This window comes from Filicampus tigris, chromosome 7, assembly GCF_054856515.1.
Source record: "Filicampus tigris isolate MCC_2025a chromosome 7, RoL_Ftig_1.0, whole genome shotgun sequence".
Lineage (NCBI taxonomy): Eukaryota > Metazoa > Chordata > Actinopteri > Syngnathiformes > Syngnathidae > Filicampus > Filicampus tigris.
The window spans coordinates 9,985,001-9,999,575 of NC_141223.1; the positions used below are offsets into that span (position 1 = coordinate 9,985,001).

The 14,575-nt window shown below is 39.1% G+C and overlaps 1 protein-coding gene across 2 annotated transcripts in view; it reads left to right on the forward strand.

Annotated features, from left to right (window-relative positions):
- clcn2c (chloride channel 2c) overlaps positions 1-14,575 on the forward strand; it is a 94,117-nt gene that overhangs the window by 10,519 nt on the left and 69,023 nt on the right. For both annotated transcript variants that reach the window (XM_086035625.1, XM_086035624.1), the window contains exon 2: positions 14,372-14,522. In XM_086035625.1, the coding sequence (XP_085891751.1) occupies positions 14,372-14,522 (151 nt within the window). The remainder of the gene's footprint in view (positions 1-14,371; positions 14,523-14,575) is intronic.

Genomic DNA, 14,575 nt, shown 5'->3' on the forward strand with positions numbered 1-14,575 from the left:
TTTCATCATTGTGCACTCATGCAGATATTGTACAAAAAAAGAGGATTAAAAAGACACTTGGATGACGTTAACATTTGCACATATATAATAGCTTTGCATGTAAAAATGACATCAGTACTAAAATGCGCCCCCCCAAAAGACTCTGTAGTGATTTAAGGACTTTTTTTGTGATTAGATTTATGAAAAATTGTCCCGCCCCTTTTTTGTGAAAGTATAAAAGTGTTTTGTACAATAGTTTGGATTTATTGACATCAAATGTGAGCTCATCAAGATCACCGCCACAAAAATAAAAAATACCATAGCGATCGCTTCTCCACATACACAGGCTGAAACGGACAAGAGAATGAATGCGCACATGAACCCCGACTTGTTATATTTCGGACATTTAGCTACGCTAAACTCGTGTCGAGTGAGCGAGCAGCAGGTAGCCATCAGGCAAGCATGGATCTTCATCCCTCCCCGGCTAACAGTAAGATAACAGCATGTCTAATAGACAACTTTCTTCAGGCCGTTAAAACAAAAGGCGTTAGCACAACAACATTAGCTCCTTACTGTCCGTTAAGCCTGCGTCGACCTTCATCGATGTGGGGTTGCCTCCCAAGCAGTCGCGTACGTTGTCAGATACCGCTTGCAATCGCCAACTTCAGCGTGAGAGTGAGCTAAGACCTCATTGAACACCGGGGCTGTCTTGAACGTGCCCATCATCGCGGAGCGGCATGTGCTTTCAGCCGAGTGTGGCCGCATTGGAACACACCATTTCGGCTGTTACGTTCCAAATTGGACAGCGTATTGTAGGTTGAAAAACTGGGGCCATTCTTCATCCAAATAAATGTGCATGTCTACTCATTCCCACTTCAGTCTCTGTAAATATCCTGACTGGTGTTGCCTCGCCCGTCCAAACCGTGATCAGCAAAGAAGCTTTTTTTTTTTTTTTTTGGGCAAAGAAGAAGTGTGCGCTTGTCCCAGCCTAAATCTATGTATCTCTGCTCACTTCCACATTTCCTTACTCTCACATAAATCAGCCACGGAGAGGTTTGATATGTTGAAGTGGTCATTAGTAGGGATGTCCACAAAAATTTTGGTGCCTATTGATCACCGTTTTTGGACGTGATAAGCAATGAAAGTACAATGATTTCCAATGGAGAGTTTGTAATCTGTCCCTCCAGTGACTCCGACCGAACATGGATAGAACTGTAGAGAGCGCGGTCATTTTCCTCATTAAAAGAAGGCGGTTTTCAAGTCGTCACTTATTTCCTAATTCCTCCAACCTTGGTACCATTCCGTCCTTGTCCCACCGTCCTTATTCAAAATATAAAATATAATCGTCCTCCAACCCCGTCCGTCCTTGCGCTTCCATCCTTACATTTCGCAATAAAATAATTAATGCAAAATAACGCAAGGTTATCTTAGGAGGAAACTTCCGGGTGCTTGGAATATGCATCGATGTAATAAAATAAAAGAATCGATTCGCAATGCCATGTTAAGTATAGGCGCTCTCTCATGTCCTGCCTTGTCTGCAACGCATATGCGCAGTAGTGGTAATCCGGGACATCCGTGATGTAAACAGAAGCATTGTGGGTAATGGAAAAAAATAACAAATAATCAAGAATCGTTAGGAACCAGATTCGAGGAATCGGAATCAGCCAAATTGAGACTACTGAGTGGCGCAAAGTAATATCGGCTATGTAGTTTACAACGCTGTGTTCTGCTGAGATTTGCTGCTTTTAATATTGTAACAATACAATGACGATATTGAGACAATTTTAATATTGCGATATCGCTATAGTGTTGCATAGTACATATCATAATATTGATATTCACATTTTCAATTTTTCAAACACCATAGTATTCAAAAATGTAGTCAGTTTGTGTGTGTGTGTGCGTGAGTGTTTTGTCTGTCAAAATATTCCTTAGGTCTAAAGAAAGTAAGTTTAAAATAGTGCTGCTAAAATTGTTCAAATTTATCTTCACTGTTTTTAAAAAAAATCATGCCAGAATGGAGTTAGCATTGTTTTTGACCCAATTAAGTCTCTCGGAAAAGAGATTTATACTCCAGTAGGTCCCCTCCTCTTCCAACAAGCAGACACATTGTTGGAAAGCCTGCTTGTTGGGTCTCAGTTTAGTGTGTGTGTGTGTTTGTGTGACTAGACTATTAACATGTTTGCTTTGGAGTGGATCCACCCTTTAATTTCTATTGATTTGCTTTTTTGTACTCCCAACGGCATTACATTTCTTCATTGTGTTTTACGTACAGCACATACATACTGCAAAAACATCTATGTTGAGTGAAATAGCATCATGGCTTATAAAGTTAGGCTTATTAAAAAAAAAACGTGACTACGGTGCCCGCCAGGTGACGTCCCAAGAATATTTAAGATTGCTTTATGACGCAATACTATTGTGTTTTATTGCAAAACTTTTGCATTATAACACAATAGGGTTTCAGTTTTCATTGTGTTATTCTACAACAAAAATAATTTCAAAATAACGTAATATTTCTTAGGAGAACAAAAGATTTCAACTTCCGGGTCGTAGCTTTATGTGTACGGCGGGTCGGCGGCACTGGTATGAGTATGAATGACTGTTTGTTGAGATTTTTTACGCTCTAGAGATGTCCCAGTCAAAGACATACTTTGCATGTAAAGGTATAAGGTATGTGCTCCTCCTTTAAAAAAAACAAAAACAAACATGGCCGCCCTGTGGCCTAATCCATGGTATTACATGTGTTGAACCACTAGTGGGCAAACTATGCCTGTCTTACTGCAGGGAACACATGAAAAGTGTTGTTCAGGCATTCGGCTCCGTGGTATCGCAGAAGAAAATAGTGGTCTCTCTTTTTAAAAGAGCCAAACACAACACGTCAGTCGGTACTTGACCCGGTTAGGGACGATTACAGCAACGGATGAAAACCCACTTCCGTCCTTTTTGAAAAACTTCTCATCGTTTGTCCCCAAATTGGGTATCTGTCAGAGCGGGACGGATGGACCATTCCGTCCCTGGGACAGAATGCCCATCTCTGGTAAAAGTATTGTATGAAAGTACCTCTTTGTGACTTTGACACAGTATATTGTACTTTGTTAACAGTTAAAGTATATTAGGCATTCCATCTGCAGGTTATGTTCAGATTGTGTTGGTCAAACAATTTAAAAAACATGCAATCAGAACAAAGAGAGGCATTCAGATGTGTTTTTTAAAATTATCATTATTTTTGAATCACTTGTAGGAGCATATTTAACTGCATGTTGATTTGACACATTCAGGGAACTGGATTTACTGTAGCTTTGAAACAATCACCAACGTGTTAACTTGATTGATTGCAGTTGGATTGTTTGAACTGTGCATAACTTGGTAAGATAAGGTGAAACAAAGGTACGCTGGAATGTGACCGAAGTATTCAGTGTAATCATGTCCACTGTTCCTGGAGACATGCACATGCCCCTTTGAGATCAATAAAACAACCACCTTTTTTTTTCTTCACAACTACAGTGTGTTTTTGTTTATTCTTTGTTTGTTTGTTAGCGTAACTTTCTTGTCCCCACTGACCATGGTGCAAAACCCTGTCTTTAGTTTTTCGGAGTTCACTTACTAATCAACCACAACGTGCCCAATGTCGATCAGCCATTACTGCTCGAAAAAAATTCCAGGGCATCCTGCGAGGGCTCATGACACCATCACATGTATATTCTGATGCATTTCATTGGCTAAAAGACGGAGAATATGTTAAAAACAAATGATGTACACTCTCCCAGCTGTAAAGGTAGAAAGATGCAACAGCGCTCCCGGCTTTAGTGGTAGAAATTAAGTTATGTACTCCTGGCCTAAATGGGTTAAACCCATACATAGTCTGCATATAACCTCGTCGCCTACATTTACTATGTAGGCTGAATATCGGTGTGTTTGTGAAGACGTTTGAAAATAGAAATGAACTGACATAGTATGACATGCTATCTATTTTTAACCACCGACTTTCCACAACAACTGACCGCGTGCTGGAAAATGTGTCCACTTGTGACTAAAAAAAACCATAAATCATAAAGTGATAAAGAGACGTTATCTAAACACACAAAGAAGACAGTCATCAGGGAAGCTTTTTCCTTTTTAGCTTCACATATTAGTCTGGTCCGTGTTATTTCCCACCAGTGTCGCTCTTGGAATCATATGATCTTGCGTAGCTAACAGTTCATTAAGTGTGCACGTTTCCACAGATTAGCAGATTATTACAAATAGGCACATTCAGAAATATTCCTTGTTTGTTTATCTAAAATACTCGTGCATTTTGGAATACAGAATCTATTTATCAAAGTTATTTCTGTTTCTCGATTTGATGGTCTTTTAAAATACGTGTTGTTATTGACACTTAACTGTATGGCACAATGATTCTCATGTGGTACCAACATGACATGAGCACCCTCTAGTGGTACATGAAGAAAAATCACTGCTTAACTACAGTTCCGTTGTATTTAACTTTTTTTGTACAATATATTTGCATCTGATACTTTGCTACAAATTACATGTACTGTAACTTTCATATGCAATATATTTTATTTGAACCATTAAAGTGCTTTTTTTATTGCCCATGTTTAAGCACAATGTTAGTGTTCAAACATGTATAATGTTAAATAAGTCAATAAAACCTCTTGCTGATGTTTGATAAATACTTATGGCTTTATTATTATTTATTTTATTGTTGGCCACGATGGTGATGCTAGGATTGCTGTATTTTTTTTTTCAGTTGGAGAGCCACTGGTGTAGAATGCTGACTTATAACTCACTTGACAAGAATGCTGACTTATAACTCACTTGACACTTTTTTTTCTTTACAAATATTTCTTAAACAGGAAGCTTAGTAGTTCACTGTTCAGCACTGTCACCTCTTGTACGTGTGTGGGTTCTCTATAGTTAATCGGGATTGCTCTCATAGTCCAAAATATATATGTTAGGTTCATGGAAGCTTCAAAGTCAGTGGTGTCAAACCCATTGTAATTAGACCATTATATTATTCCATATACACAAACAATGGACAGATAACTACTTTTGAAATTAGAAGTCATTGAAAATAATTTGTTCAACTATTGAACAATGCAATAAAAATGTTTTGTCACAAAAACTGTTTGCAATATCTCAATGTTTTGAAAAATTATCATTACGGAACATATTTTAGGAAGTAACATGCAGTAGATGCACATGATTTGCTCTCGGGGGCCACATAAAATGATGGGATGGGCTGGATCAGGCCCCCGGGCCTTGTTTGACACCAGTGCTCTAAATTAACCATAAAAGTGCAAATAGCGGTCTTCTCTGTGTCAGCCCTGTCAGTGATGCAAGCTCTTTGTACTTTTTGCGTGCGTACGTGTGCATATGTGTAAATCTCACCAAGCTAATCTTAAGGCACATGATTAAGATGAAAAAGCTTTTGTAGTGTTTGAGAGTGCAATCATGCATGCATGTGTGTGAGACTGTTGTTTGACGATGTAAAACTGTTGAGTATGGATGGGCATTTGATTGAAATTCCTCATGGAGAAAATGAAAGGGAAGTCAACACAAAAATGGCCTTCAAAAGAATATGTTTTATGCAGGCTCACTAGTCGAAACATGGCATTCTGACTAATATTGCGTTTGTGGAATATGAGTTAAGCAGCAAAATCCACCCGTTTTTAGCCATCTCGGGGGGCGGCCATTTTGTCACTTCTGTCGACTGAAAATGACGTCACAGTTGCTCAGGGCTCAGATAACGACCAATCATGGCTAAGCTTCATAAAACAGTTGAGCCATGATTGGTCGTTACCAATTGAAGCGCAAAAGGTTAACTCATATTCCTACTTAACTCATATTCCACAAGCGCTGTATTAATCAGAATGCCGTGTTTAGACTAGTGAAAGTGCAGAGAACATATTATTGCAAAGATTTGTGGGGGTTGACTTCCACTTTAATGATCAATTACTTTGTTGTTTTTAACATTCAAAGACACAACAAATCTAGCATCATAAATGGAGAGACAGTGTAGTATGCAACATTTTGTAACAGAAAAACAGTGTAACAAACAATGGATGATACAGGTTTCTCTTGAAAAAGAGATTCTTCTCAGTGGGTACAAGCCCGTCCAACCTTGTTAAATAAAAAGATAATCACGCACATAGCCTTCCTTGGCTAACTCGTTGTAAGTCCTCTGAATCCTCTCTGTGTGTGTCTGAGTGTGCGTGAGAATTTGTGAGCCTTCATTTAGAGTGTCTTCTATTGTTTATCCTCTCACCTGGTTGGGTATTTTACTTTCTCATAGTCTCCATTTTTTTTTCTTTCTCACTCCATGGTCTTGTAATCATGTTGTGATGCTCAAATTTCACTCGCCCACCCTCCCACCTCTCCAGTATTGTCAGAATATCTCCACCAGCATCTCAGTCTTAATTCGCTTTTCGGTTGCTTTCTGTCCTTAGGTTTTCCGTTTTAGTGTTTTAGACTGGCTACAGCTTTCCACAAGTTCTTCTGTGGCCTGTTATTGTCACAGCTGTGTTTTTGCAGTCTGATGTGAGTGATGGGTTTTACAGATAGTGTGTGCGCTTGGGGCCAGTGCAGGGCAGTGCCATGGTGGCGCTGTCCCACATCCTGATCAAGCACGTGCAAGAGACACGGAGAGAAACACTGGGAGTCATTGTGCGCAAATGTCTCTCTCCCCCGCCTTTTCTGCCTCCATCTCACGCCTTTTCTCACTGGGACTCCATTGTCTCTACATGTTTGTTCTATTACTTATGTTTCACTTAATTTTATCACCAGAACCATGATTGATTGAAACAAAGTATATGTAATAAATAATATACTACAATAACACTTATGATTAAGGATGTTCAGTCCCACTTTTATTCAGACTGATAACAGTACAAGCACTCAACTCTTGAGTACTCACCAATACCGAAACCAAGTAATCAATGTCACTAGCGCTTTTGATAATGCCGAGTCTCATGTTGACTCAAAAGCCATGGAGTAACAATGCCTTTTAAGGCGAGTTTTAAAAATGGAAGAGTGACGGGCTACTCACAGTATGACAAAAAGTTTTGCAACCATTGATTCAGACTATACTAATTACTTTATTCCAATTATACCAACATGTAATATCGTAATAATTTTTTGCAACACTCTTTTATACCTAGAAAGCCTTTTAATGGTAGTAGTATATTCTCATCCATGTCACATTTGTTACCAGACTATGAATCAAGGTTTTGTACAGCGTGTTCTAAACTGGTGTATTACTTTTTCAAAATCCCACAGGCAATATTGAGTTTGTGGAAGGGCTGCAATGCTCTGACAAAGGATTTTATTGCTCATTTAATGGGTTATTGAATGAGAGTAACAAGACTATTGATCTTGACATAATACCTTTCCTACTTGATGTAGTGTCCTCATTCTGACATGGTGTGCATGAGTATTGTGTTTGGAAAAGGAAAGTCTTTATTGGGTCACTAAGGGAAAATATAACGTGTGGAACAAACCTATTCAATTCATGAACAGTACGAGGGTATTAACATTTCGCTCAATTTCCCACTGTAATAAACCTTAGTTGTGAACTCATCCACTGCCAGGCCTTTTTCAGATCCTCTTTTACCGTAACCTTTGAAAAAATTTTAAAAAAATATAAATAAATTCCTGGGATTGAATGGCTGGAATGTGAAAAGACAAATTTATCAATGGCAGTGAATGAGTTAAGTGTGTGTGGTGGTTTAATATCAGAGTATAATAAGTAATATTTTCTTTTATGCCTTGATTCAAATTATTTGGTACTGAGACCTAAAAAAAAAAAAAAGGCAGGGATATTGAAATAGTAAAAGTCCAATCTTCCAAGCTTTTCGGTCGGCCCATTTTTCTTTTCCTTGTGCTCTGACTTGTGTGTAATATTGTTAAAGAATAAGGTATCTTACAGCTAGAATTCTTTAAGTTATGTACAAAAGATTAATAAAGACAATTAAGATGAATGGGCATTCAACTTAGACGCTACAATATGTTAGCATTACACAACAGGAAATGCATTCGGCCTTCCATGAGACTCACACATAGCCTGTGTGTGCATGCTAAAGCTAGCTTCCAGAAATGACTGTCCCAATGTAAGAAATGACATCGCGCATCAGCCACAATGTGCTTCTTTTTTAGATACTCGTTTATCACTGCCGCTATGAAAGGGAGATTTACATCATATTAAGTAATTTTGTGAAATGCGGTCGGAATTTCGGGCTCTGTTGCTAACGCTAACTCGGGTAGCCATGACACCATTACCCAAAATGCTTCTGTTTATATATATATATATATATATATATATATATATATATACACACACACACACAAATATTTAGAGCGGAATGCTTTTTCATGCTCTCTTACAACTTGCTTTGCAGTATATTTGGCGAGATAATGAACAAAAGTTAGCACAATATTTACTCTTTCATAGAACAGCATGCCCCTGAGCAGGTGCACAGCCTCACAAAATAATAAATGTCTGTCCTGTTTGCGACACACTGCTACAGTATATTCTGCTATAATATTTTTATAAGAGACAGAATTACAAATCTACAAAAAGTTACAGTAAAATTGTCTCAAAATGTACCCCAGTTGTTCACAGTGGTTATAAATTGATACATTTTACATTTTCAAGTGTTTCAACAAGTGATTAATGCTCAGCTGCCTCTGTCACTGGTCCTATTATTAGGGAAAGAAAACAGTTGTTCCTAGGCTACTTGCATAAGCGCCAATAAAAAGTTAAATGTAAATTAATTAAAAATCAATTAATTCAACGGATAAAATAAACATTCTGCATAAGATTGGGTATAAATCTGTTGGTTACTAGATGTGTTTGCACAGTGATATATCTTTTCGTCAAATTGGATACACAGTGCTGGCACGGGGCAGGTCTGAAGGTCTTGTCTTGTTCTTCTACCAATGACAGCATTGGTTTTGTTCCTTCTACAATCCTTCCACTGAAATGTTGATAAACGTATATTCAGCTCACATGAATTCTGCTGGTAATGCTAAATCACCCAAATCCCCTCTCACACATTCTGCATTTGTGTACTCTTCTCTTTTCATCGCTACTCTTAGTTCATGCTGTTTGCTCAAGTACCTCCTGTGGCTTCTTCGGCCTCTTACTTTTCTGTCGTTCATCCATCCTGTTTTTAGTCGGACTATTTGTCCAGCTCTGGGTGAGTGAAAGAGAGGCCTTGAAGGTTGGCATGGCAGTCTGGCACAAACACATAATACTTTCCTATTAGCCTCCCAGGGTGCCGCACAGGGGCATTGAAAAACCTTTATTTATTGTACATCCTTCCACCGTTCCCTTTTTCAGCTTCAATAATACACCGTTTTTGGTTTGATACATGATGCATATTTTTGGCTCATTGCCTTATTAGCACTGAACCTGTACAATATATAATCTGTGTTTAAAAATATTTTACAAAGGTGATGTCCTTTTCAGTCATATCGCCTAGCCCTAGACTGATTTGTTTGTATAGGGATTCCCAGCATACTGTAAGATCCCTCCATGCACCAATATAGGAGAGATTAAAAACTCTGTACGATGGTCTCACTCTCTATTCTGGCACTTGAAGTGGATATCTGGTGTCTATGGCCAATCTCTTTAAATTCCTGATTGACTTAATGAATTTTCACAGAACCTTTGATGCATTAAAAAAAAGCAATGAAATGGTACAAAAGGTGCACTGTAGAGGACAACTGTTAGACGCCGCTAGCATTAATGCTACATGGCCAATGTTCCTTCTAATTTTCCATGTGTCTGAGCATTCACACAAAGTCACTGAACATTGCTTGGACTATGTTGAGCAACATCAGACATGCACATGGTGGCCAAACTAGTATCAAACCTGTCCAAAACCTGACATCATCAAGTTACACAATGTAGATATGTTACAAACTCAGTCACACCACCCATATTTCTTGAATAGAGATTTGTGACATGGATAAAATGAGCCGGAGTTGTAAAAATCAGTTAACAATTAAGCCACTTTTTATGTCGTGGATCAGCCCAAATTGACTACCAACTGTCCAGAAATCAATGTAAATAAATGGGAATTTGTTAGTAATGTAATTTTCAAAATAATGACTTCAATTTGCTTCAATTTCATTTGCTATTTTATTTTTACAAAATATATGAACTGAAAAGTGCAGGCTGCATTTCTGCTGTCACCACAAATGTCCACTTTAAAGTCAAATATAAATACAACGCTGCTACTCAAAGCAACTTTGCAGATTCACAGATGACTATCAGTAGTTGCCCCTCCCATACACCCAAACACATTGATGACGTATAGGTTGGATGTATGCGGATGAGCGTTCATATCGCAGACGCATCGCAGTTTTATATCCACAAACTCCCCTTCTTTGCATGGCCTTTTAGCTTATGCAGTGTTCAAACTTAGAAGCAAGTTGAAACAAGTGATTTCGGGAACTGCTGTGTCTACTTTTCTGCCTGACCTTTCAAAGAGAAGCAATTTGTGCTTGCAAAGTTCAGTCCCTTTGGAAAATTGCTGATTGATGTTTGCATCGAGGGAACTCGAGTAGCGCTGAAGATGTTGAGGCCTTGCTCATATGAAGGCAAACATATGAGACAGAATGACCTGCAGAAAACCTCCCACCATAAGAGTTCACAAGATCTGCTAGTTTTGCTGTGTATTTGTGCTGGTGTTGCTGTTTTTTTTTTTTGTTTTGTTTGTTTTTTTGTGGGGTTGTCATTACATTAATCTAAAACTGTGTTAAAACGTCCTGTGTGTTGAACTCCACAATTTTGTTATCCACTGATTTTATTTTATTTTTCCCCTCCCATTTTGAACTTGAACTTGGTAGGCAACACTGCTCAGCGTTTTTTCCCTCCATCTCATTTGCGTCAAAGTGCATGCGTGAGATGCACGTACCTGGTACCTCGCTTGCTGAATGTCATCGGTTCAATCACCCCGTTCCGACAACTCCTTTGTCATACGTGCAACAGCGTTCCAATATTTAGAAGCGCTGACATAGCAGCCGACCAAGAAGTAAAAAGTGAGGCTTTTCCCACTGGTTTACAAAATGTATCTTTCATTGTTACAAAAGAAAGCCCAGTCTTTGCTCATTTTAAAAAGGAAAATCAAGAGGAGACAAGATGTATCTTTAATACAGTAATACACATATTATTGTATGTTAATACCGTAAATGCACTTTACTTATCAAGGCTTCCTCTATTGTCCTCATGCCGTTACTTGTAAATAAGTCCACCAAAATAGCACTAAGTCACTTGCCAGCCCCTCTCCTATTGGAAACGCTTTCTGACGTCACGACGGCACCGCCGTAAAATTTAAAAGCCACATGAAACCGGGCAAAGGGAGACGCAAGTTGGCCAGGCCTGATTTAGCGCCTCCAAAGTGGCGAATGCTGCAACTGCAGTTAAAATATGTTGCCGCCGCAGAGGAAAATTAATCGCGCTGTGTGGAGCAATATCAATCGCTCTGGCTGGGGGGGAGGTATAAAATTAGCTGGAGGTGGCCGCATCGCAGTTTTGAACGCAGGAAAAACCCTGAATATCGCATATCGCATGTTTTCCCAATATCTTGCAGCCCTAGCGTTGTTGCCATGTGTCTGGTTAAGAAGTGTGTGGTTTTATGTGGCCGCCCAGTAGCACTAATTTAAAATTGTGGCACTCACCAACATTTAAGTTGCCCATCTCTTTAAGTGATGCCTTACAGTAGTGTGCACCTCTAATATGCTTACACTTTCAGAATTCATAGCAGCAGCCAATGCTGTGTGTTGTAGTACATTTATGTGTTCACCGAAATAAAGTCATAGTCACTTGTTGTAATAAACCAAGTGGTAACAACGTTAGAATGTACTTCACTTGGAATGTTTTGATTTGGTAAATGTATTGGCAATATTTTGTGATGCATCACAATCAGACTTCATTAATTCATTAAAAAAAGGGACCTATGCAGTTTTCATCAGACAGCGACAATACAGGAATGATTTCACTCGCCTGTCCTTTCTTTGAGGACATTGGTTAGGGTAATGTCAAGGACATCATATTCATCTTGGATCAACAAACCCAAGAGAGCAGGCTCAGCTGAGGATTTCTGAGTATACACAACAAAGCCATTGTTCTGGTTGGATATGATTGTTTTCCCCTCCTGGTCAGATGCTAGCTTTGAGGGATTTTGTTGAGCCGGAGTAGGCCAAGTCGATAGATGAAGTTCATATGTGTTTGGATCCAGTTTCTATTACTTCATAAACTTGATAAACATTCCCCGAAAATATGGTAGATTTCGCCTGACCAAACTGTTTTGAGATCAAAAGCAACATCACCATTATTGTTTATTCATTATTTCCTTGTTTTTCAACAGATATATAATTAGGCCACTTTAACTATTTAACACAGCACTTTAACTATTTTTTCTTTGCAGCCATACTGACAGCTAATTTACAGCAAAAACAAACCCCCAAAAAACAAAGATAACCTGAAATACCTGATGCATGGAGGAATGATGTTTGCGCTGCGCGAGCGAAATCACAACCAAGTTCTGCTTGGATGCCGTGACTGTTTGTGAAGCATTAACCATATAAGTTAGAAACTCATGATCGTAACCGAGGTTCCAGGAAATTTATTCTTGCTCACACGCTGTGGGCAACTGCAAAGTGTGTCAAGCTTTATAAGATTCCCCTACGGCAGGGGTCACCAAGTCCGGTCCTCAAGGGCACCTATCCTGCATGTTTTCCATCTCTTCCTGCTGAAACACACCTGTTTCAAATGATCTGTATCGTTATCAGGCTTCTGCAAAGCTTTCTGATGAGCTGATCATTTCAATCAGGTGTGTTGCAACAGGAGGAGATGGAAAACATGCAGGATAGGTGCCCTTGAGGACCGGACTTGGTGACCCCTGCCCTACGGGTTGTTGAAGTATCAAAAATCGGACCTGATTCACATTGGCATCCAACAAATGGGGCTTGTGGACCACCAGTTTCCTGTTCTCGTATACTGTATGTCTGAACAGGCATTCAATTTGGGATAAGTACAGCAGTGCCTTGGATAGGAGTGTTTTGACCCTCAAAGGTTTTTTGAGAGATGAGATGTCACTTGACTGTTTTTATATCTTGCCATAGTAGCAAAATTTGAGATACTTCGGACTCCCCGCCCCTCCTCCGCTAGATGGCCGCAGTACACTTCACAATATCCAGCCCACATCGATTCACGTTGGTTTCCTTGTAGTGGAAGGACAATATCGGTCTATCGTGTGTATACACAGTATATCAGTGCCAGTATATCATGGTGGTAGTAATACGCCATTAAGACGGTTTACTAACTGCCAATAGACTCCACATAAGAAGAAAAAGAACAAATACGGAGAAAACATTAGTTACATTCATATTTTGTGCCCATATTTTCATTTTGTAGGTTTGGTGGATACCCATTTTTTTACTGTGTTTTTTCATAAACAATACTATTGAGTGTGATATTTGTGTTAAAAAATTAATATATTTTATTTTAATTTTTTGGGAGTGCTTAAACGGATTCATTGCATTCCCATTCATTTCAATTGGGAATGATTATTTGAGATGTGAGTGTTTTGAGACGTGGACATTTATTTTTACTGACACCAGAAAAGGTTTATGACACAAAACATTGAAATGTGCAAGACCAAACAAGGAGTATCAGTCTTTTTTTTCTTCCACATTTTGTAGCAGTGCGGTAAATAGTTTAAGTGGACAAACGTCTGATTAATGTTGTCACAAACCAAACTTCATATTTAATATTCATAAAAAAGGCTAGACATTTCATGTGTTTATTAAAGCGCAACAAATTGCATGCTACTGCAATCAGCCACTGTGAGCTTTTACCTGTCTGCATATCCTTTGTTCTGTTGTTGTGACTGGTGCCCCCCTTCCTGGCCACTAGCATGAAGGAAGGAGGGGTGGTTTAGGTGGAGTGCTCAACTTGCTACTTCCTGTCTCTTGCACTGCTGACTTAATGACTTTTGTACAGTTTTTTTTTAAGGTGGTGTACAATTTGGAATTCATGCTGAATTTGTTTGTGTGCTTTTACAGCCCTGTATGTATTTCATTCATTTTATTTCATCAGACCTACGACCCCCAGTTAAGGCATTGTCTCTAATGGTCTCTCTGGTCTTTTTCTCTGGTCACTTTGTAATCTCACCCAAAGCAGCAAAATGGCACACGGTATGTCCTTGGTGCTCCGTCTTTGCTTATGTAACCAACTCACACATTTATGGTCATTTGCTAAATTAGGTAAGGGAACAATCCTCGTGGTCATGTGATCCTCATATTATTGACATATTTTTGGAATATTGATTGTCACGCTGTACAAAAACGTGTTAGTTAATATTACTATGACTTTTTTCAGATGTATGGGCGCTACACCCAGGAGCTGGGGGTGTACGCCAAAGAAGAGGCAGCTCGACTGAGGGAGAGTGGTCAGAGGCGTTCGATCAGTGAGCGAAGCCGAACCTTTGACCTGCTGGAATATGACAAAGGACGCTGTGCCAAGTGTCGCAGTAAGTTTTAGGACTCATGGTCAGTACTTAAAGCAGATGTCTCCAAGTCCTGT